Raw genomic sequence first — 20,227 nt, 5'->3', positions numbered from 1 at the left:
CTCCGGTCGGGGAAATCCCGTGCCACATGATTGTGATTTATTTGAAATCACGATCTGAGCTATAGCTCATGCCGAGATCGCGATCTCACGTCAATATGTGTTTTTTGAGAACCTGTAGTGTGGAGTGTGGTGGCATACATAACATTGGATGCTCGTAGATCTCTACTTGTCCAAAGACGAAATGTAGAAGAAAGCTGAAGATTCTAATCACCATTCCTAGTCTGATTGTTTGTAGCAATGGCTCGACGAGGGTGGCTGAGTTGGTCTTTGCAATACCCTCGCGTACTGCTGTTGACTTTCCGATCGCACCTGCACAACTCGAACAGAGATTTGGAATGGGTACTCACGGCATTGACGTACCCTGCGAATATATTATTCAGTACCGGACTGAGATATGCTGGGCCTGTAAGTGGTAGAGGATTTTGGTAATCACTCAACAACTGAACGATGATAACTTTTTGTGCTTTTACATGCACTTTTGTCATCACAAAATACCAACATTCCCATCCTTTACTGAGAAGTCCTGAAATTGTCATTAGACATGAATGGTGTGAATTGCCTGTACTAGTAGATATTCTCGCAGTAGTGAGACACTGCTGGCAGTACTGGCATAACTGTAGCATTCACGTGAGGGAGTCGTAGCATGTGCACTTAAAGGAGACGACAAGAATCGATAGAACCTGAAATGATGTGCGTTCACGTGCAGAAACGGCAGAACCGGTCCGGTTGGTCAGTCCATGGCCGGACCAACTGTTTGGTCACCAATGCGTGTTTACTGCTGAGGAGGTTATGTCACTTATGTGTGGTGTACTTGCCATATTGTCTGTCCCTGCGGGAATTTGCGGAAAAAGTCATCGAAAACTTGCGCAAGAAATTGCGGCAGAAAACAACAAAAACGCGGCGAAAAATGCGGAAAGATGCGGAACTTGCCAGGAACTCGCGGAATTATTGGCAGGAAATTGCGGATTTGGGCCAAATCACGAAATTTGTTGCATCATTAGAATCGCTATTTGCGTACTGTGCAAATAACCCACGTACAGGATCATAGAAAGCACTGTATGCTGCGTGAAAAGTGCAGAAAACAACAAAAAACGCGGGAAATCGGGGACTTTTCAGAAATTTGCGGGTTTTGGCCAAAATCGCGAAATTTGTTGCATCCGTGGAATCGCGATTTCCTGGAGGGACAGTATTGTACACGAAATATGGAACACTATGGCATGGCCGGACCAATCAAAGACTGCTTCCGCCATTCCGGACTTGAGCCTGGATTTCGCAGTGCTACATGATTCATGCTCTATGCAGCTTGCGATCACGATCACGATCGTGATGTACTGACCCGAAATGCAGCTCACACAAACAACGCCTACATCATGCTGCAATATAGCAATGCTTGAAACATCGAAATTGACAGCACACTGCTTTGTTTCTTTTGAAGCTGCTCTGTCAGCTAGTACTGTCTATGCAGAAAACTTTTAAAATCGTTGCTTTATGTCATCCAGCTCTGCAGAAGAGTAGTTTGTCCGGTCAATTTCATCCGTGAATGAAAAAAACCTTTTGAAAGGTAAAAAAGAAAAAATTCCCTACGCAATATTTCTGCCTATACCCGGTACCCTACACTATCTTGGGATCTGAATACAGAAATGATAAATTGTGAATATAGAGAGGGTTTTTGTCAACTAATGAGCACTGCTTTTGCTGAAAGTATCATTACATGAAGTCCTTGGATTGCATAACTTAGCCGACCTGAGACAGGTTGAGAGCTCGAAATTTTCTCTTCAGCTCCACGCGTCTTGTGCGTTCTATCTCTGTGTTGTTTGTGTTCAGGCATTCGTTTTTGCAGTCATAGTTCTCATCACGTGCGTAGTCCTCAACTGGTACCTGTTTCTACTGCCGATGCTACTTGCGCGATATAGTCTTCCCGTGGTACTGCTGCATAGTGCTGTGGCTCATTGGTTGTTGATCAACATAGCTTTTCACTACTGGAAGGGGTGGACGACTCCTGCTGGCCGACCTACTTACGTGAGTCCGACAGGACCTACATTGGGTGACCACCCATGCGTGCACAATGGTTTAGTGGCGTACAAGTAGACTTTCTCTGTGATGCAGGGTTACTACATGTACTTTCAGGAGAGAGAGGGGGGGGGGGGGGTCAGTCAAGATACACTGCTGGAGTGCCAGTTTTCATCTATACTGCTGCACCTACACTAAAGGCATTCCGATCGTGTCCGATTGGTGCCAAGAAGCCTGAGAGTGGTGTGTTAGAGATTTTGTGGTTTGATCAGAGAACTTCTTTTCCATGGCGTTGCTGCTTGGTATGTCAATGCTAGCATACTGCATCCTTGTTAGCCAGGTCAAAGGGATTGGCCACTCACCAACGAATGGAGTTAACCCACTGTGTACATGTAGTGAATTAATCATTCTTCTATAGCAAGCAGCTTAGAGATGAGTACCATAGTCTGGGGTGAGTCTTTCCTGGCGAGTCTCCAGTCCTTGTACTGCTGTGGAGTCAAGGGAACCAGTAGTATGTCCTGATCAGTACCACACAGTAGGCTGCCAGTAACTGCTGACTGTGACAAGGACAAATGCTGGGGCACCGTGAACCTCAAGGATTAAAACCTGTGTCATTTCAATTTTGGTCAATCGCTCTTCAGCGGCGCTCATCTTCAAGCTGTCCATGAGGAGAACTCATTTTTCTGTGGGCGAGGACAAGTAAAGTGTATCATCGCCAAAGGACATAGCCAATGGCCAGCCCACATTCTGTGGTATGGAATCTGCCACCAGACTGTTTCTGATCATTGTTCTGGTGTGTTTGGCAGAGGAAATGGACTGAGTGAAATGTATGTTACACGCTTAGTCTTTGCTGCCGTCAGCCATGACAAGTGAACTTGTTCTCTTTGTTTTTCAGGTGCAAGGTGCGAATGAAGCAGACCTACGCCATGACTGGAAATGGTGCAAGAAGTGTAAGCTCCAGAACATGCATATGATAATGCCTCATCTCTTCTATCCGCAGACATCTTGCAAGTTTGCTTTGTGTTGTGTTGGGATGATTATCACTGCCGCTGAAGCCTGGTACAATACCGCTAGCGCTTGAAAGTGACCTTGAACACGCTAGGATGTAAAAACAAAACAAGCAAACAAACCTCTTCTGGATCCACTCTTCCATAGGCTTTATGCAATATAGTGGGTAAGTGATGAAATGCTCCTCGTGGTGTCCGTTTCGGTGACATTTTATACCAGCAGTAGCCCCACCACCACTCGTCCCCTGGGCCCAGTCCAGTCACTACCGGCAGTTTGTTTACCCTCTAACTACTGTGAAGAACATCACTCCAAACGTATATGGGATTATAACAGGAGTTTGCGGACAATAAGAAAAGAATTATAAATCTGTATAAATGTTCTGGTCCAGTGGATCCTAAGTTCGGCATTTTCATTACTCTAGCCTGGCTGACAACAATTCATTGGCTGGTTGATGAAAGATGTTTTTTTATCTTCACTCACAAGTATCTAGACTGTGATCCGTGGCAGTATGTTAGTAACCAGCGTGCATCACCTGTGTGCTTGACCGTAGGACTCAACTCTCTGCACCTGTGTGCTGGTGTATAATACAATTCCATAATTATGTACTTTGATGTGTTGCTATATTCCAGGCTTGCAGCCGAAACCGCCCCGCACCCACCATTGTTCCATTTGTAAAGTGTAAGGTCTTTGCGTGCGTGTGTCTTAAAGGACAAGTGTGTGTAGTTTGTCCATCATGTTTTTTGTTCTGTAGCTTATTGGTCAGAGTGCAAACTGTGCACCTGGATTTAATACCCCTGATTTTGACCAAGCTTTGGTCACTGAAACTGATTTTGATGCAATACATCTCATGTCTGAAGTGTGGTGTGGACAAGGGAGCTTGAGACTGAAAGGGTGCATCCAAAATGTGTCCTGCAGTTCTGCAAATACAGCAAACCTAGCCTATAATGACGAACATTGCTGCAGTTCATCCAAGGGGACTCTGTTGGCATGCGACAAGTTATCCTAGAAGTTGTTATCAACTTTGCTGTTGAAATTGTTATATTGGAAGATGAATTCAGTCACCCAACTTTCCTGATGTTTTTCATCGCCTCTTGTCTCTTGTCTCTTATTGCAGGTGCACGCTCAAGATGGACCACCATTGTCGTATCCTTTCTACATGTACTGTACAACTGACCAGCTAGAGAGCAGTATTTTACATTCAGAGTTTGTTTGTCTTCCTTTTGCTTCACTCTAATGACAGCTCTGGCTTCATCCATAAGGGTGATCGTGTACCTGCGTATACTGTGTGGAAGTGCTAGCCTGGCTGATTCTTACTGTGTATACTGTGTGGAAGCGCTAGCCTGGCTGATTCTCACTGTGTATACTGTGTGGAAGTGTTAGCCTGGCTGATTCTCACTGTGTATACTGTGTGGAAGTGTTAGCCTGGCTGATTCTTACTGTGTATACTGTGTGGAAGTGTTAGCCTGGCTGATTCTTACTGTGTATACTGTGTGGAAGCGCTAGCCTGGCTGATTCTTACTGTGTATACTGTGTGGAAGTGTTAGCCTGGCTGATTCTTACTGTGTATACTGTGTGGAAGTGCTAGCCTGGCTGATTCTTACTGTGTATACTGTGTGGAAGTGTTAGCCTGGCTGATTCTTACTGTGTATACTGTGTGGAAGTGTTAGCCTGGCTGATTCTTACTGTGTATACTGTGTGGAAGCGCTAGCCTGGCTGATTCTTACTGTGTATACTGTGTGGAAGTGCTAGCCTGGCTGATTCTTACTGTGTATACTGTGTGGAAGTGTTAGCCTGGCTGATTCTTACTGTGTATACTGTGTGGAAGCGCTAGCCTGGCTGATTCTTACTGTGTATACTGTGTGGAAGTGCTAGCCTGGCTGATTCTTACTGTGTATACTGTGTGGAAGTGTTAGCCTGGCTGATTCTTACTGTGTATACTGTGTGGAAGTGCTAGCCTGGCTGATTCTTACTGTGTATACTGTGTGGAAGTGCTAGCCTGGCTGATTCTTACTGTGTATACTGTGTGGAAGCGCTAGCCTGGCTGATTCTTACTGTGTATACTGTGTGGAAGTGCTAGCCTGGCTGATTCTTACTGTGTATACTGTGTGGAAGTGTTAGCCTGGCTGATTCTTACTGTGTATACTGTGTGGAAGTGCTAGCCTGGCTGATTCTTACTGTGTATACTGTGTGGAAGTGTTAGCCTGGCTGATTCTTACTGTGTATACTGTGTGGAAGCGCTAGCCTGGCTGATTCTTACTGTGTATACTGTGTGGAAGTGCTAGCCTGGCTGATTCTTACTGTGTATACTGTGTGGAAGTGCTAGCCTGGCTGATTCTTACTGTGTATACTGTGTGGAAGTGTTAGCCTGGCTGATTCTCACTGTGTATACTGTGTGGAAGTGCTAGCCTGGCTGATTCTTACTGTGTATACTGTGTGGAAGTGCTAGCCTGGCTGATTCTTACTGTGTATACTGTGTGGAAGTGCTAGCCTGGCTGATTCTTACTGTGTATACTGTGTGGAAGTGTTAGCCTGGCTGATTCTTACTGTGTATACTGTGTGGAAGTGCTAGCCTGGCTGATTCTTACTGTGTATACTGTGTGGAAGTGCTAGCCTGGCTGATTCTTACTGTGTATACTGTGTGGAAGCGCTAGCCTGGCTGATTCTTACTGTGTATACTGTGTGGAAGTGTTAGCCTGGCTGATTCTTACTGTGTATACTGTGTGGAAGCGCTAGCCTGGCTGATTCTTACTGTGTATACTGTGTGGAAGTGCTAGCCTGGCTGATTCTTACTGTGTATACTGTGTGGAAGTGCTAGCCTGGCTGATTCTTACTGTGTATACTGTGTGGAAGCGCTAGCCTGGCTGATTCTTACTGTGTATACTGTGTGGAAGTGCTAGCCTGGCTGATTCTTACTGTGTATACTGTGTGGAAGTGTTAGCCTGGCTGATTCTTACTGTGTATACTGTGTGGAAGTGCTAGCCTGGCTGATTCTTACTGTGTATACTGTGTGGAAGTGCTAGCCTGGCTGATTCTTACTGTGTATACTGTGTGGAAGCGCTAGCCTGGCTGATTCTTACTGTGTATACTGTGTGGAAGTGCTAGCCTGGCTGATTCTTACTGTGTATACTGTGTGGAAGTGTTAGCCTGGCTGATTCTTACTGTGTATACTGTGTGGAAGTGCTAGCCTGGCTGATTCTTACTGTGTATACTGTGTGGAAGTGTTAGCCTGGCTGATTCTTACTGTGTATACTGTGTGGAAGTGCTAGCCTGGCTGATTCTTACTGTGTATACTGTGTGGAAGTGCTAGCCTGGCTGATTCTTACTGTGTATACTGTGTGGAAGTGTTAGCCTGGCTGATTCTTACTGTGTATACTGTGTGGAAGTGCTAGCCTGGCTGATTCTTACTGTGTATACTGTGTGGAAGTGCTAGCCTGGCTGATTCTTACTGTGTATACTGTGTGGAAGTGCTAGCCTGGCTGATTCTTACTGTGTATACTGTGTGGAAGCGCTAGCCTGGCTGATTCTTACTGTGTATACTGTGTGGAAGTGCTAGCCTGGCTGATTCTTACTGTGTATACTGTGTGGAAGCGCTAGCCTGGCTGATTCTTACTGTGTATACTGTGTGGAAGTGCTAGCCTGGCTGATTCTTACTGTGTATACTGTGTGGAAGTGTTAGCCTGGCTGATTCTTACTGTGTATACTGTGTGGAAGTGCTAGCCTGGCTGATTCTTACTGTGTATACTGTGTGGAAGCGCTAGCCTGGCTGATTCTTACTGTGTATACTGTGTGGAAGTGCTAGCCTGGCTGATTCTTACTGTGTATACTGTGTGGAAGCGCTAGCCTGGCTGATTCTTACTGTGTATACTGTGTGGAAGTGCTAGCCTGGCTGATTCTTACTGTGTATACTGTGTGGAAGTGCTAGCCTGGCTGATTCTTACTGTGTATACTGTGTGGAAGCGCTAGCCTGGCTGATTCTTACTGTGTATACTGTGTGGAAGTGCTAGCCTGGCTGATTCTTACTGTGTATACTGTGTGGAAGTGTTAGCCTGGCTGATTCTTACTGTGTATACTGTGTGGAAGTGCTAGCCTGGCTGATTCTTACTGTGTATACTGTGTGGAAGCGCTAGCCTGGCTGATTCTTACTGTGTATACTGTGTGGAAGTGCTAGCCTGGCTGATTCTTACTGTGTATACTGTGTGGAAGCGCTAGCCTGGCTGATTCTTACTGTGTATACTGTGTGGAAGTGCTAGCCTGGCTGATTCTTACTGTGTATACTGTGTATACTGTGTGGAAGCGCTAGCCTGGCTGATTCTTACTGTGTATACTGTGTGGAAGTGTTAGCCTGGCTGATTCTTACTGTGTATACTGTGTGGAAGTGCTAGCCTGGCTGATTCTTACTGTGTATACTGTGTGGAAGTGCTAGCCTGGCTGATTCTTACTGTGTATACTGTGTGGAAGTGTTAGCCTGGCTGATTCTTACTGTGTATACTGTGTGGAAGTGTTAGCCTGGCTGATTCTTACTGTGTATACTGTGTGGAAGTGCTAGCCTGGCTGATTCTTACTGTGTATACTGTGTGGAAGTGCTAGCCTGGCTGATTCTTACTGTGTATACTGTGTGGAAGTGCTAGCCTGGCTGATTCTTACTGTGTATACTGTGTGGAAGCGCTAGCCTGGCTGATTCTTACTGTGTATACTGTGTGGAAGTGCTAGCCTGGCTGATTCTTACTGTGTGTACTGTGTGGAAGTGCTAGCCTGGCTGATTCTTACTGTGTATACTGTGTATACTGTGTGGAAGCGCTAGCCTGGCTGATTCTTACTGTGTATACTGTGTGGAAGTGTTAGCCTGGCTGATTCTTACTGTGTATACTGTGTGGAAGTGCTAGCCTGGCTGATTCTTACTGTGTATACTGTGTGGAAGTGCTAGCCTGGCTGATTCTTACTGTGTATACTGTGTGGAAGTGTTAGCCTGGCTGATTCTTACTGTGTATACTGTGTGGAAGTGCTAGCCTGGCTGATTCTTACTGTGTATACTGTGTGGAAGTGCTAGCCTGGCTGATTCTTACTGTGTATACTGTGTGGAAGTGCTAGCCTGGCTGATTCTTACTGTGTATACTGTGTGGAAGTGTTAGCCTGGCTGATTCTTACTGTGTATACTGTGTGGAAGTGCTAGCCTGGCTGATTCTTACTGTGTATACTGTGTGGAAGTGCTAGCCTGGCTGATTCTTACTGTGTATACTGTGTGGAAGTGCTAGCCTGGCTGATTCTTACTGTGTATACTGTGTGGAAGTGTTAGCCTGGCTGATTCTTACTGTGTATACTGTGTGGAAGCGCTAGCCTGGCTGATTCTTACTGTGTATACTGTGTGGAAGTGCTAGCCTGGCTGATTCTTACTGTGTATACTGTGTGGAAGTGTTAGCCTGGCTGATTCTTACTGTGTATACTGTGTGGAAGCGCTAGCCTGGCTGATTCTTACTGTGTATACTGTGTGGAAGCGCTAGCCTGGCTGATTCTTACTGTGTATACTGTGTGGAAGTGTTAGCTTGGCTGATTCTTACTGTGTATACTGTGTGGAAGTGTTAGCCTGGCTGATTCTCACTGTGTATACTGTGTGGAAGTGTTAGCCTGGCTGATTCTTACTGTGTATACTGTGTGGAAGTGCTAGCCTGGCTGATTCTTACTGTGTATACTGTGTGGAAGTGTTAGCCTGGCTGATTCTTACTGTGTATACTGTGTGGAAGTGCTAGCCTGGCTGATTCTTACTGTGTATACTGTGTGGAAGTGTTAGCCTGGCTGATTCTTACTGTGTATACTGTGTGGAAGTGCTAGCCTGGCTGATTCTTACTGTGTATACTGTGTGGAAGTGCTAGCCTGGCTGATTCTTACTGTGTATACTGTGTGGAAGTGCTAGCCTGGCTGATTCTTACTGTGTATACTGTGTGGAAGTGTTAGCCTGGCTGATTCTTACTGTGTATACTGTGTGGAAGTGCTAGCCTGGCTGATTCTTACTGTGTATACTGTGTGGAAGTGCTAGCCTGGCTGATTCTTACTGTGTATACTGTGTGGAAGTGCTAGCCTGGCTGATTCTTACTGTGTATACTGTGTGGAAGTGTTAGCCTGGCTGATTCTTACTGTGTATACTGTGTGGAAGTGCTAGCCTGGCTGATTCTTACTGTGTATACTGTGTGGAAGTGTTAGCCTGGCTGATTCTTACTGTGTATACTGTGTGGAAGTGCTAGCCTGGCTGATTCTTACTGTGTATACTGTGTGGAAGTGCTAGCCTGGCTGATTCTTACTGTGTATACTGTGTGGAAGTGCTAGCCTGGCTGATTCTTACTGTGTATACTGTGTGGAAGTGTTAGCCTGGCTGATTCTTACTGTGTATACTGTGTGGAAGTGCTAGCCTGGCTGATTCTTACTGTGTATACTGTGTGGAAGTGCTAGCCTGGCTGATTCTTACTGCGTATACTGTGTATACTGTGTGGAAGCGCTAGCCTGGCTGATTCTTACTGTGTATACTGTGTGGAAGTGCTAGCCTGGCTGATTCTTACTGTGTATACTGTGTGGAAGTGCTAGCCTGGCTGATTCTTACTGTGTATACTGTGTGGAAGTGTTAGCCTGGCTGATTCTTACTGTGTATACTGTGTGGAAGTGCTAGCCTGGCTGATTCTTACTGTGTATACTGTGTGGAAGTGCTAGCCTGGCTGATTCTTACTGTGTATACTGTGTGGAAGCGCTAGCCTGGCTGATTCTTACTGTGTATACTGTGTGGAAGTGTTAGCCTGGCTGATTCTTACTGTGTATACTGTGTGGAAGTGCTAGCCTGGCTGATTCTTACTGTGTATACTGTGTGGAAGCGCTAGCCTGGCTGATTCTTACTGTGTATACTGTGTGGAAGTGTTAGCCTGGCTGATTCTTACTGTGTATACTGTGTGGAAGTGCTAGCCTGGCTGATTCTTACTGTGTATACTGTGTGGAAGTGCTAGCCTGGCTGATTCTTACTGTGTATACTGTGTGGAAGTGTTAGCCTGGCTGATTCTTACTGTGTATACTGTGTGGAAGTGCTAGCCTGGCTGATTCTTACTGTGTATACTGTGTGGAAGTGCTAGCCTGGCTGATTCTTACTGTGTATACTGTGTGGAAGTGCTAGCCTGGCTGATTCTTACTGTGTATACTGTGTGGAAGCGCTAGCCTGGCTGATTCTTACTGTGTATACTGTGTGGAAGTGCTAGCCTGGCTGATTCTTACTGTGTATACTGTGTGGAAGTGCTAGCCTGGCTGATTCTTACTGTGTATACTGTGTGGAAGCGCTAGCCTGGCTGATTCTTACTGTGTATACTGTGTGGAAGCGCTAGCCTGGCTGATTCTTACTGTGTATACTGTGTGGAAGTGTTAGCCTGGCTGATTTTCACTGTGTATACTGTGTGGAAGTGTTAGCCTGGCTGATTCTTACTGTGTATACTGTGTGGAAGCGCTAGCCTGGCTGATTCTTACTGTGTATACTGTGTGGAAGTGTTAGCCTGGCTGATTCTTACTGTGTATACTGTGTGGAAGTGCTAGCCTGGCTGATTCTTACTGTGTATACTGTGTGGAAGTGCTAGCCTGGCTGATTCTTTTTGTGTATACTGTGTGGAAGTGCTAGCCTGGCTGATTCTTACTGTGTATACTGTGTGGAAGTGTTAGCCTGGCTGATTCTTACTGTGTATACTGTGTGGAAGTGCTAGCCTGGCTGATTCTTACTGTGTATACTGTGTGGAAGTGCTAGCCTGGCTGATTCTTACTGTGTATACTGTGTGGAAGCGCTAGCCTGGCTGATTCTTACTGTGTATACTGTGTGGAAGTGCTAGCCTGGCTGATTCTTACACGAGCTGTGAAGTTTATTTGTTTATTGTGTTGTTTGACATCTCTGTTAGGATGTGAATCTGAGGTGTACCCACCAAGTCTTTGTGCTGTGAACTGTGACAATATGAGGTCCACACACACGCACACACACACACACACACACACACACACACACACACACACACACACACACACACACACCTTGACCTTGACCTTGCCCATTGCGTAGCTATTATAGCGCATTGTTATTTCTCGACACACACACACGCACGCACACATGCGCGTGCACTCTCTGTAGGGTCATCATTTTTTAGCATGAATGTGGCCGAGGTTCAGGCCTGATGACTCAGTCTCCTTCTTTGCACTTTGCATCTGTGCATGACATTTTAATTGCACTGCACTGTAGACCAGTGTGTTGTCCTTACATGCAATGGATTCAGCTTGGCTGAATAACTGTGTGGGCCACTACAATCATCGTTACTTCTGGATGTTCTGTGTCTACATGTGCCTGGGTGTGCTCTACGTGTCCGTGACCAGTTTGCCGATTGTCTTGGATGATTACTACGTACGTATGTGTATTTGCCTTATTTCCTAAACGCTATCCAGCAGTTTCTCTGTGGGTTTAGTACTTCTCTTCATCTAAGAGCGGAGTGAGTGCACTTGCTCCAGTTCCGGTTTTTCTCATACTCCTGCTTTTCAGGTGTTGATTAGGTGCGGCGGTGCGGCGGTGCGAGTATGGCCAGTACTAGTAATCAACATCCTTCCAAGATTGGTTATCAAACACTACATTGACACTTGATTCTTCCTTTGTGTTTTTAAGATTGTGACCAATGTGTTTGACCACCAGATCAACTCTATGAGTCAGGTGTAGATAACTAGTGAGGACACTTTCTTTTTCGTGTAGTAAATTACTACATACATACGTAGAAATCTTTTCACCCACTGACCACTGACACAGTCACTGTCTTTCCACTTCACTGTAGCTAGCGTAATAGTGTATTCGCCGAATTCCCATGTTTCACATCAAAGTGATTTTCTTTGTTCTTGGTGTACTTGCTTGCAGGGATCAGCAGTTCCAATAAACCGCTATCTAGTGGATTGGAGCCCAGTCACGCTGGTAAGGTACTTCTATTCTCTTAGTGTTGACACCAATGCTGTGCCTACTACCGGTATGCCCTCAGCATGTAACACTATTTGCAGCTGAGCCCTATTCTGGACAGTTGTTTCCTTATGCATTGTACAGAGCCACCGTGGCTGAAGAATGATATTGGTGAGACAGCGATTATTACATTCGGTGGGCTCTTTGATACTTGAAATTAGATGAGTGATCCGTGATCCGTCTTTGTTTGGTTTGCACTGCTGTTATTCTTTCCTTGCCACTATGCAGCCCTTTGGTGCCTGGTTCAATAACTTCTACAAATCCTGGCAGGCATGGAGTAGAATGTTTATATTCCTACTAGCTGCAGGCGTGCTTCTTGTTCTTGGCTCTCTTACATCATGGCACTTCTGGATTATAAGCCAAGGAACTACTTCCATTGAACGACACACGAATCAAATCGAGGCGAAGCGCCTTGCCCGTCAGCGTCTGGTTAGTTCTGAGACATTAGTTTTCTTGTCGTCAATTGTTATGTCTTGCCAAGCACACAACAAGGGACTCTCAATCAAGGTACATTTCCAAACTCTTACTTCATGAACCGGAACCAACTAACTCCTTGCGCTGCACATGCGCACTAATCCTAATAATTATGTAGGAATTCCGTTGCTCTAGTGACTGATAGCTTTGTACATGATTAGGCCACACGTTTTTATTTCTATGTTTCTCGTCACCTGAAAATCTAAAAACGTATGCGAGAGGTGGAAAAAATAAAAAACGACCGAAAAATAAAAAAAGTTTATTAGACCTTTGTTCACACTAAAATCCACCAATACACCATCCATAGTTAGCAACTAGTATGTGGTAGGCCAGGAGCTTCTGTCACAATCTGAGCATGTGCAGCTAGATTGCGCACAAAAAAATGCCTTCTTGCATCATGCTGTGTTGCCACACCTGCCGACATGTCAGTAGCCTGCCGATTTTTGAGGCATGTCACGACCTGCCGACAATTGACCTTCTCCTGCCGACAACAGCCATGAAAGTGTTCAAGTTTGACCTTATGCATGGTTTAGGAGTCGTGATCCAGATTTTTGACTTTTACTGCGCAGCACGAGTGTTTCCATAGCTCTCTCCTGAGGCGCTAAGCAAAATCATCATCCGTCTCGGGGAAAATCGGCAAACTCAGCCTGAGTGTCACGCATAACCGTGAAATGTTTTTTTTCTTATCAGTGCCGCATGTGTGTGTATTGAGGTCGCTATATAGGTCTAGGGGAGGGGGGGGGGGGGGGGTCCGGGGGCAAAGCCCCCGGATGATGCATTTTATTTTTTCATGCTACTGATATCTGGCTAGAATGATGTGGCAACACTGATCATGTGTCGCGCAGGCCAGATCACATTATGTACGTGTGCATGAGTGTGCTGGCTCCCACATGCACAGTCTAGTCAGTGCAGCACAGTTTTTTTCTTTTTTTCTTCCAGACTCCTGAATCGTATGCGCGCGGGTGACGAGAAACATAGAAATAAAAACGTGTGGCCTTATAACAATATCCCCCTCCCAAAAATAAGCAGGTGGAATGAATGAAACAAAGAAAATGGAACGAAATGAAATGAGTATTATACGTATCATATATACAATGCCATGTGAATCATGGTAGGACATACCAATATTATGCAAGTACTGTCCATAGTCCAGAGGCGGGAATCACATTCAAAATCTTGGAACAATCTTCAAACAGACTGTCCATTTCAAAGCAACAAGTTATCCCTCAGTTACTTATACCGGCTGGGTGTAACTACTTAGCGACCCAACCTTGTTGTACGTGTACTATCTGTCAACGGCGGTCCATCTGGTGCAGGACGACACTGATCAGACGGAACACGGGCATGTGTCGGAGTCACTGATGCAGGTGTCGACTGTGGCAGAGGCGGAAGCTGTTCATCGACCTGATCCAGATCTGACAGTCACACGGTAGCAGAGCAGGTGAACTGGTAGAAACCGTCGGCGTAGTTTGCAGGTCAGGCAGTGGCGGCGGAATCTGTGAGGTAGGCGGTAGACCGGGTGGTTCAGCTTGACATTGTTCTGCCAGGTCAGACAATGTGACAGACCTCGGACGCAGTTGGCTGCGATGTCTTTTCCAGACGACGTGTTCCACTTGAACACTGTAATTCATTGGACTGCTTACGGAGAGAACAACACCAGGAACCCAAGTAGGTTGTGATCTGCGGAAACTGAGAACAAACACTGCGTCGCCAGACTTATACTAGTACTCTGGGGTGAGATGGGCATTCTGTTCAAATGAATTGACTTCTGACTGATTGCGAGACCTCAACACATCGTACTTCAAGCGTGGTTGACAACCCATGAGTAGTGCAGCAGGGGACTTTCCACTAGCAATCGGCATTGCATACATGCCAATTGTCCAGGGTTTCCCGGGACAGTCCAGGGAATAGGGTGTTTATCCCGGGGTCAAGGGATGTTCTGTGAAAGTCCAGGGATTGCGATGGAACTTTTGAAATCGTTGTTTTCTCCTTTTTAAGTGTTTCCTCGAACTAATATTACTTGTGGATCCGTTGTAAGTACACACAGCACGTAGTAGACAACAACAAACAAAAACATGTGGAACTGTACGTTAGAAGAAATCATTGTAATTGGATTGGATGTCGAAGAACAAACAGGCAGTGTTGCCTTTTTACACGAGATTGACTACAGGCACACAAATATAAGGAGAAGATTAAAAGAAGGAAAAAATAGAGTAGGGCTTAAGACAGCAGAAGAAAGATTACAATGTCATAATTATTTGATCAGTGAGCAACGTTGGTCAGTGAATGTTCAGGTGGGATAAAAGAGCGGTCTGGAATTGACCTGATTTTTCCAGTGATCGTATAGATGCAGGGAACTTATTCCAGAGAGCAGGACATTGATATGATGGGCTGTGTGTGGCAGCAGCAGATGTGACCCTCGGGAAAAGAAGCAGGAGAACATCTGTGCTCCTTGTTTGATGGGTGTGTGACAGAGGTGTAATGAGGTCATGAAGAAGCACACTACAGTTATTATGAATTACACAAAAGGTTAGCGGGAGGAGTTTGCGGCAATACATTGATTGCAGAGGTTGAATGCTGAGGTGTTCATAAAGAGGGGCAGTTGCAGACAGGAAGGGAGCAGAGCAGATAACACACACCGCTCACTTGAGAAGTTTCTCAAGACGATCACGTTGTGCAGAGGAAAGGGAAGAAGAAAAGCTGTTGCATGCATATTGGAATGTGGGTAAAATTATACATCTCAAGTAGGTTGAACGACATGGTATTGGGAGGCACTGCCTGTGGCGGTAGAGAATGGCAATCTTTGAGGACACTGTCTTGGCTATATGGTCGACCATTGTGTTCATTTCAGGTTCTCATCGATGTGCAAGCCCAGGTACTTGGCGCTTGTCACTTGCTGGAAGAGTGTAGCTGCACAGTGCACATTCAATGTCTTGTCGTCATGATGATTGGCGGGAATAAACAATATTTGTGTCTTTCGACTATTCAAGATTAGGTTGCGCTCACCAAGCCAGTTGCTGAGATGGGTGATGGCTGAGGACAGGTTGTGTGACAGCATGACCTTGTCCTCCCTGCTATCGTGTAGCATGATATCGTCCGCGAATTGGGTTACCTGGACGGCAAACTGATCCACTTCACTGGCCACATCCCTGACATATATGACAGACAATAGTGGTCCCAGTACAGACCCTTGGGGGACCCCACTTGCCTCGGAACATGTGAAGGATGAGCTGCTATTGCCGCTGATGACTACTTGTTGTTGATGATTTGAGAGGTAGTCGCTTAACCAGTTCAGGGCTGTGCCGGAGATTCCAAGCTGGAATAGGTCTTCCACAAGTGTCTGATGCTGGACCTTGTCAAAGGCCTTTGACATGCCTAGGAATGCAGCGCCAGTTGACAGCCCATCATCTCGGGCTCTTAGGAATTTGTCTGTAACCATTGTGAGAGCATCCTCTGTAGAGTGCTGGCGTCTGAAACCGAAATGACTGGAAAGGTAGAGATTGTGTTCAGCCAGGTATTGACTGAGTTGCTCATGGATGATACGCTCGAGCAGCTTGGAGACTATAGGGAGCAATGAGACAGGTCTATAGTTGGTGGGTTGACTGGGGTCACCACCTTTGTAGACGGGAGTGATATTGGCGATTTCCATGCTCGGTGGCAGCTGGCCTTCGGACAATGATTTGTTGTTGATGAGCATCAGTGAGGGTGCAAGAAGGTCAGCACAGGATTTAAGGACCGTTGCTGGTAAGCCATCACTGCCAGTAGCAGGTAGGCTCCGAGGATGAAATAGCTGCCATTCAGAGACATGAGAATATGCCTAGAGTATCCGGAAGAGCGTCTCTCGTTTTTGACCGGATGATGCCATGCCATCCATGTACACAGGTCAGCACTGACACATATTAACAGGACTGTGTGTTGTTTGATGTTTCTCACTCTTGTGCCATCTCCAGTTTTTCAAGAATCCTTATGACTTTGGCTTTAACACGAACTGGGCTTTCTTGCTTGGACTGGTGGAAGGCAGGTAAGAAGTATTGACACTATGTACAGCCTTGTTACCCGGTCATCTTTACCTATCTTTACGTACTGTGCAGGCAGAAAATTCCGTCGGTCAATAATTTCGTCCAACTCCAAAGAAAGAGAGGTCGTCTGGTTGTAAATTTCGTCCATGGATCATAAGAGTGTATTGAAAACCTGCATTAGTCCGGCGTTTCATTTAGTCCAAAACCTTGGACGAAAAAGACGAAATTAAATTCCAGACGAATATTTCCGCTTATACAGTATATTGTATGCTCATATACTCTGGCTGAGCCTGCTATTATGCTAGTTATCCGTTGATGGGATCACACTTGAGGCTAATTGGGCAGCAAGTGCTAAAGCTCATACTAAGGCAACTTTGGGCAACACAGCACACCTTTCATAAGAAGATAACTGAAAATAGACTGTTTGGGAGAGGTAACTCAATGAGTATCAAACTCAGTCCGAGCTGTGCAACTGATGTTTGGAATCCTGCTGCACCCAGCAAAATCGAAAGTCATTACTGCTGTCGCCCACATCCAGCGTGAATTGGTGTTATTGACGAATGGAGACGCGAGGGTGTGTTTTCCTTTAGTTGCTAACTCATGGCTGCCTTTGTTTGGTTCCGGACACTGGTACTTGGAAGTAGTCTGATCTTACTACTGATCGAACAGCCACTGACTGTTCCTCACACTCATTGTCTGCGTTGTGTTTGGATGATCTGATGGAAGTAACACTAGTAGCGATGACACTGAGGTGCACGGACTAAGGATTATGTCCATTACTCTGACTTGGTCAGCAAGCGCTGCTGTGTTCTTTCGGTCCCTTCCATTGGTGGAGATGTACTAGCTCTTCTTCCTGCGTAGTTGGAGGGACCTGGGCCTGCTTCGCTAGCTTTAGTACAGCTCTGGGTCCCACACGCCATGGGGCTGGTCAAGTTGGCAATCCTTCAACTGCTGGCTATGGAAAGAGTTCCTATCAGCACTTCCTACCATTGAGCGTTATGAGGACAGTTATCATCACTGCTGAAAAAAGTGAACTAGAACTTGACAGCATGGGTCTGTGAGATTTCCATTTACAAACCATTGTTTCTCTTTGCCGTTGTGCTAACTCGCCCTTGGACTACACCGCTCTGTGTATTTCTTCTACCAATGCTTAGGTCTTGGCGACACATGCTGTTTCCGTCCAGTCATCTTCCTATAGGCGATGGTCATCACTGGGATTACTCAGCTTATCTACATAGCAGTGGCAAGGGCAACCTGAAGGAACACACCGTGTAGTGTTGATGCTAGTGCAGTCCGCGCTCCAGCATCAATAATATTATAGAGTAGGGGCTTGTTCAAGGCACCCTATTATCGTTATGACTTGTGTGAACTCTTGAAGTTTTCCGATCATTCTTATCTGGCCTGTTTATACGCATTTAGAAGAAAGCAATGCATGAGATTACTTCAACGTGTGCTGAGAATACCCACAAGGAGTTCATCATTTTTCTGCAAAAGATGTTGAGCATGAAAAGTGAAATAAATATTTAGCCAACATCTCAACCATCATACTTCAAAATTGCTTTTTGAATCTCTCCCATGAAAACTTTACCATGTAGACTATGTCTGTCAGGTTTGAGACCATCATGATCACAACTTGCCAGTCTTCTCCCCAGAAAGTAGTCTCTGGTTATAACTGAAGCTTGCATACTCCATAGAATTGCCCTGGCATAGTGATGTGCATTTTTTTCTAATGAAACTTCTCTGCTGTAAATCCTGACAGGTTTGAGACAATGAACAACACTTGCCAGGATTTGATTGTTACTTTGATGTATGAGCTTTGGCATGCCTCATGCTAAAGTAGCTAACATGTTACTGTACCGTATGTCCTTTCCTTGCTGAACCTTTTCTTTGTCTCCGTCTAGGCTTCTAATTTTTCTTTATTTTCACGCGATTGTGCACTAGTTTTCTCTTGTACCTTTTTGCTTTTCCAGGAAGCTGTGACGCTCCTTTTGTCCTATACTGGTATTCCCAATGGAATTCACTCACTTCCACTGAACTGGGAAGAGTGTACCCTACTCAATAGGGATCTGTACGAAATGTTCACTTGAAGCGTCATTTCTTTCTTATGGAAGCACAGATGAAGCCAAACCTTTCCAGGGGTGTGGGGAGGTATTTCAGGATGGTACAGTCAGTTTTTATTGGAGGTGCCATTCTAGGATCCTCCTCTAAATGTTTCAAAACTTAGAGCCAATGAAGAAAAGGGGGTTTGTCAACTGACAACGGCTTTATTGTGATGTCGAAAAATTATGACGTTTCGGGCCAGTCACCCATCGTCAGAACGTGCGATCGTGAATAGCAACTGAATAGAGCGGTTGTCAGTTGACAACCCTCCCCCCCCCCCCTTTCTTTGTGATGCAGTTGCGTGATGTCCACCACTTTCTTAATTAGAGCCAATGGTCATAGCAAGAGTACATAACCCCCCCCCCCCCCCCCACCAGAGTGTGCAACGCCTGATCCAGCTCTGCATAGGGTCTTGGTCGAGCGGAATCGGATCTTCTGATGTCATAATACCGTAAACATCTGAGGGGAACCCGGGGAGTCGCGGGTACTCTCGGATCAAAAACAATGGTGCCCTGCCTCGAGACCGGCCTTGCGCTGGTGTGGAGTGTATGCATGACATCAGAAGATCCGATTCCGCTAGACCAAGACCCTGTGCAGAGCTGGATCGGCGTTGCACACTCTGGGGGGGTTATGTACTCTTGGTCATAGTAATTCCTTTAAAAAAAAAGGGGGGTACATGTACTTGTACCAACGATAATAAGTGGTACGGTCAATACCGTAGTGACCATTGCTGTGCCCCAGTTCAGACCCTCTATAATTGGGGGGGGGGGGGGGGCAATAGGAAATTCTCTGATCCTTTCAGGATATTACCAGTAGAACTTGCGAGTTGAAATCTGGTCCTAAGTGGTACAATCCTCTGAATGCGGCTGCCTGTCCCTTGCTCTGTATTTCCCGGCTATTCCTGTCTGTGTGCTTTTTGCACAACCCCATATGGTTCATATGGTCGCAAGATCGGGACTCTACCAACTGGTTTATGGTTGCAGTCAGGAACGCTGTTTTCCATACAGTGTGTCTTTTGTGCCTTGTGATATGCTGTGGTCATTAGTATGTGCATATAGTATACACAATCTGTGGACAGCATGCTGTTTCGTTCTTTGTGAACTCATCAGCGCAGCACAGAGAAAATGAGGCCGAACCTGATAGCAATGGAAAATAAATGTTCCAAAGCCAGATTTAACCCAGGCCCGAACGTACCTTGCCAGAGTGCTCAAACTGACAAGTCAGTGAGCTCTGCGTTATGTGCATATACATGTACATGTATAACCGTATCAAGCAAGGCTTGCCTTATACAATCATAATAGAACGTCATCAGCTGCGATCACGATGGAGAAGTCACAACTCTCTTGAGTAACCAGATAGGATGGCAGGGGCAGGTGAGCCCGTTCTGACGGTTCACTCTAACTACTGTACATAAAAAAACATTATTGTTGACCGTGGCAACGTACCCAACTACATTGAAGTACATGTATAGTGTACAATCATGTAACTGCACCGCCATTCTGCTCTCGTGGTAGTGGAGCTACATGTACATGTACATGTACATGTCCCGTACTGGATGATTTTCTTCTCATGCCATGAGGTGTTGTCTATAATAATAATAATAATAATAAAAATGTGC

At 45.6% G+C, this 20,227-nt stretch overlaps 1 protein-coding gene across 1 annotated transcript; it reads left to right on the top strand.

Moving 5' to 3' along the window:
* Positions 1-127: 127 nt before the first annotated feature.
* On the top strand, positions 128-18,591 carry LOC135806071 (palmitoyltransferase ZDHHC16-like). Its single transcript, XM_065320218.1, has 10 exons — positions 128-405; positions 1,825-2,019; positions 2,906-2,960; positions 3,648-3,696; positions 4,133-4,161; positions 11,298-11,422; positions 11,921-11,974; positions 12,245-12,445; positions 16,441-16,511; positions 17,664-18,591. Exons 1-10 carry the CDS (start codon positions 238-240, stop codon positions 17,782-17,784), a joined length of 1,068 nt encoding a protein of 355 aa, XP_065176290.1. The 5' UTR covers positions 128-237; the 3' UTR covers positions 17,785-18,591.
* Positions 18,592-20,227: the final 1,636 nt, after the last annotated feature.

This window comes from Sycon ciliatum, chromosome 1 (genome assembly GCF_964019385.1).
Source record: "Sycon ciliatum chromosome 1, ocSycCili1.1, whole genome shotgun sequence".
Taxonomy (NCBI): Eukaryota; Metazoa; Porifera; class Calcarea; order Leucosolenida; family Sycettidae; genus Sycon; species Sycon ciliatum.
This window is presented reverse-complemented; position numbering and strand designations above follow the sequence as displayed.

Coding starts and splice junctions, on each gene's coding strand:
- LOC135806071 (XM_065320218.1), top strand. CDS start 238: ATGGCTCGACGAGGGTGGCTGAGTTGGTCTTTGCAATACCCTCGCGTA. Junction 4,162..11,297: donor CAAGATGGACCACCATTGTC/GTATCCTTTCTA, acceptor CAATGGATTCAG/CTTGGCTGAATAACTGTGTG. Junction 11,423..11,920: donor TTGTCTTGGATGATTACTAC/GTACGTATGTGT, acceptor ACTTGCTTGCAG/GGATCAGCAGTTCCAATAAA.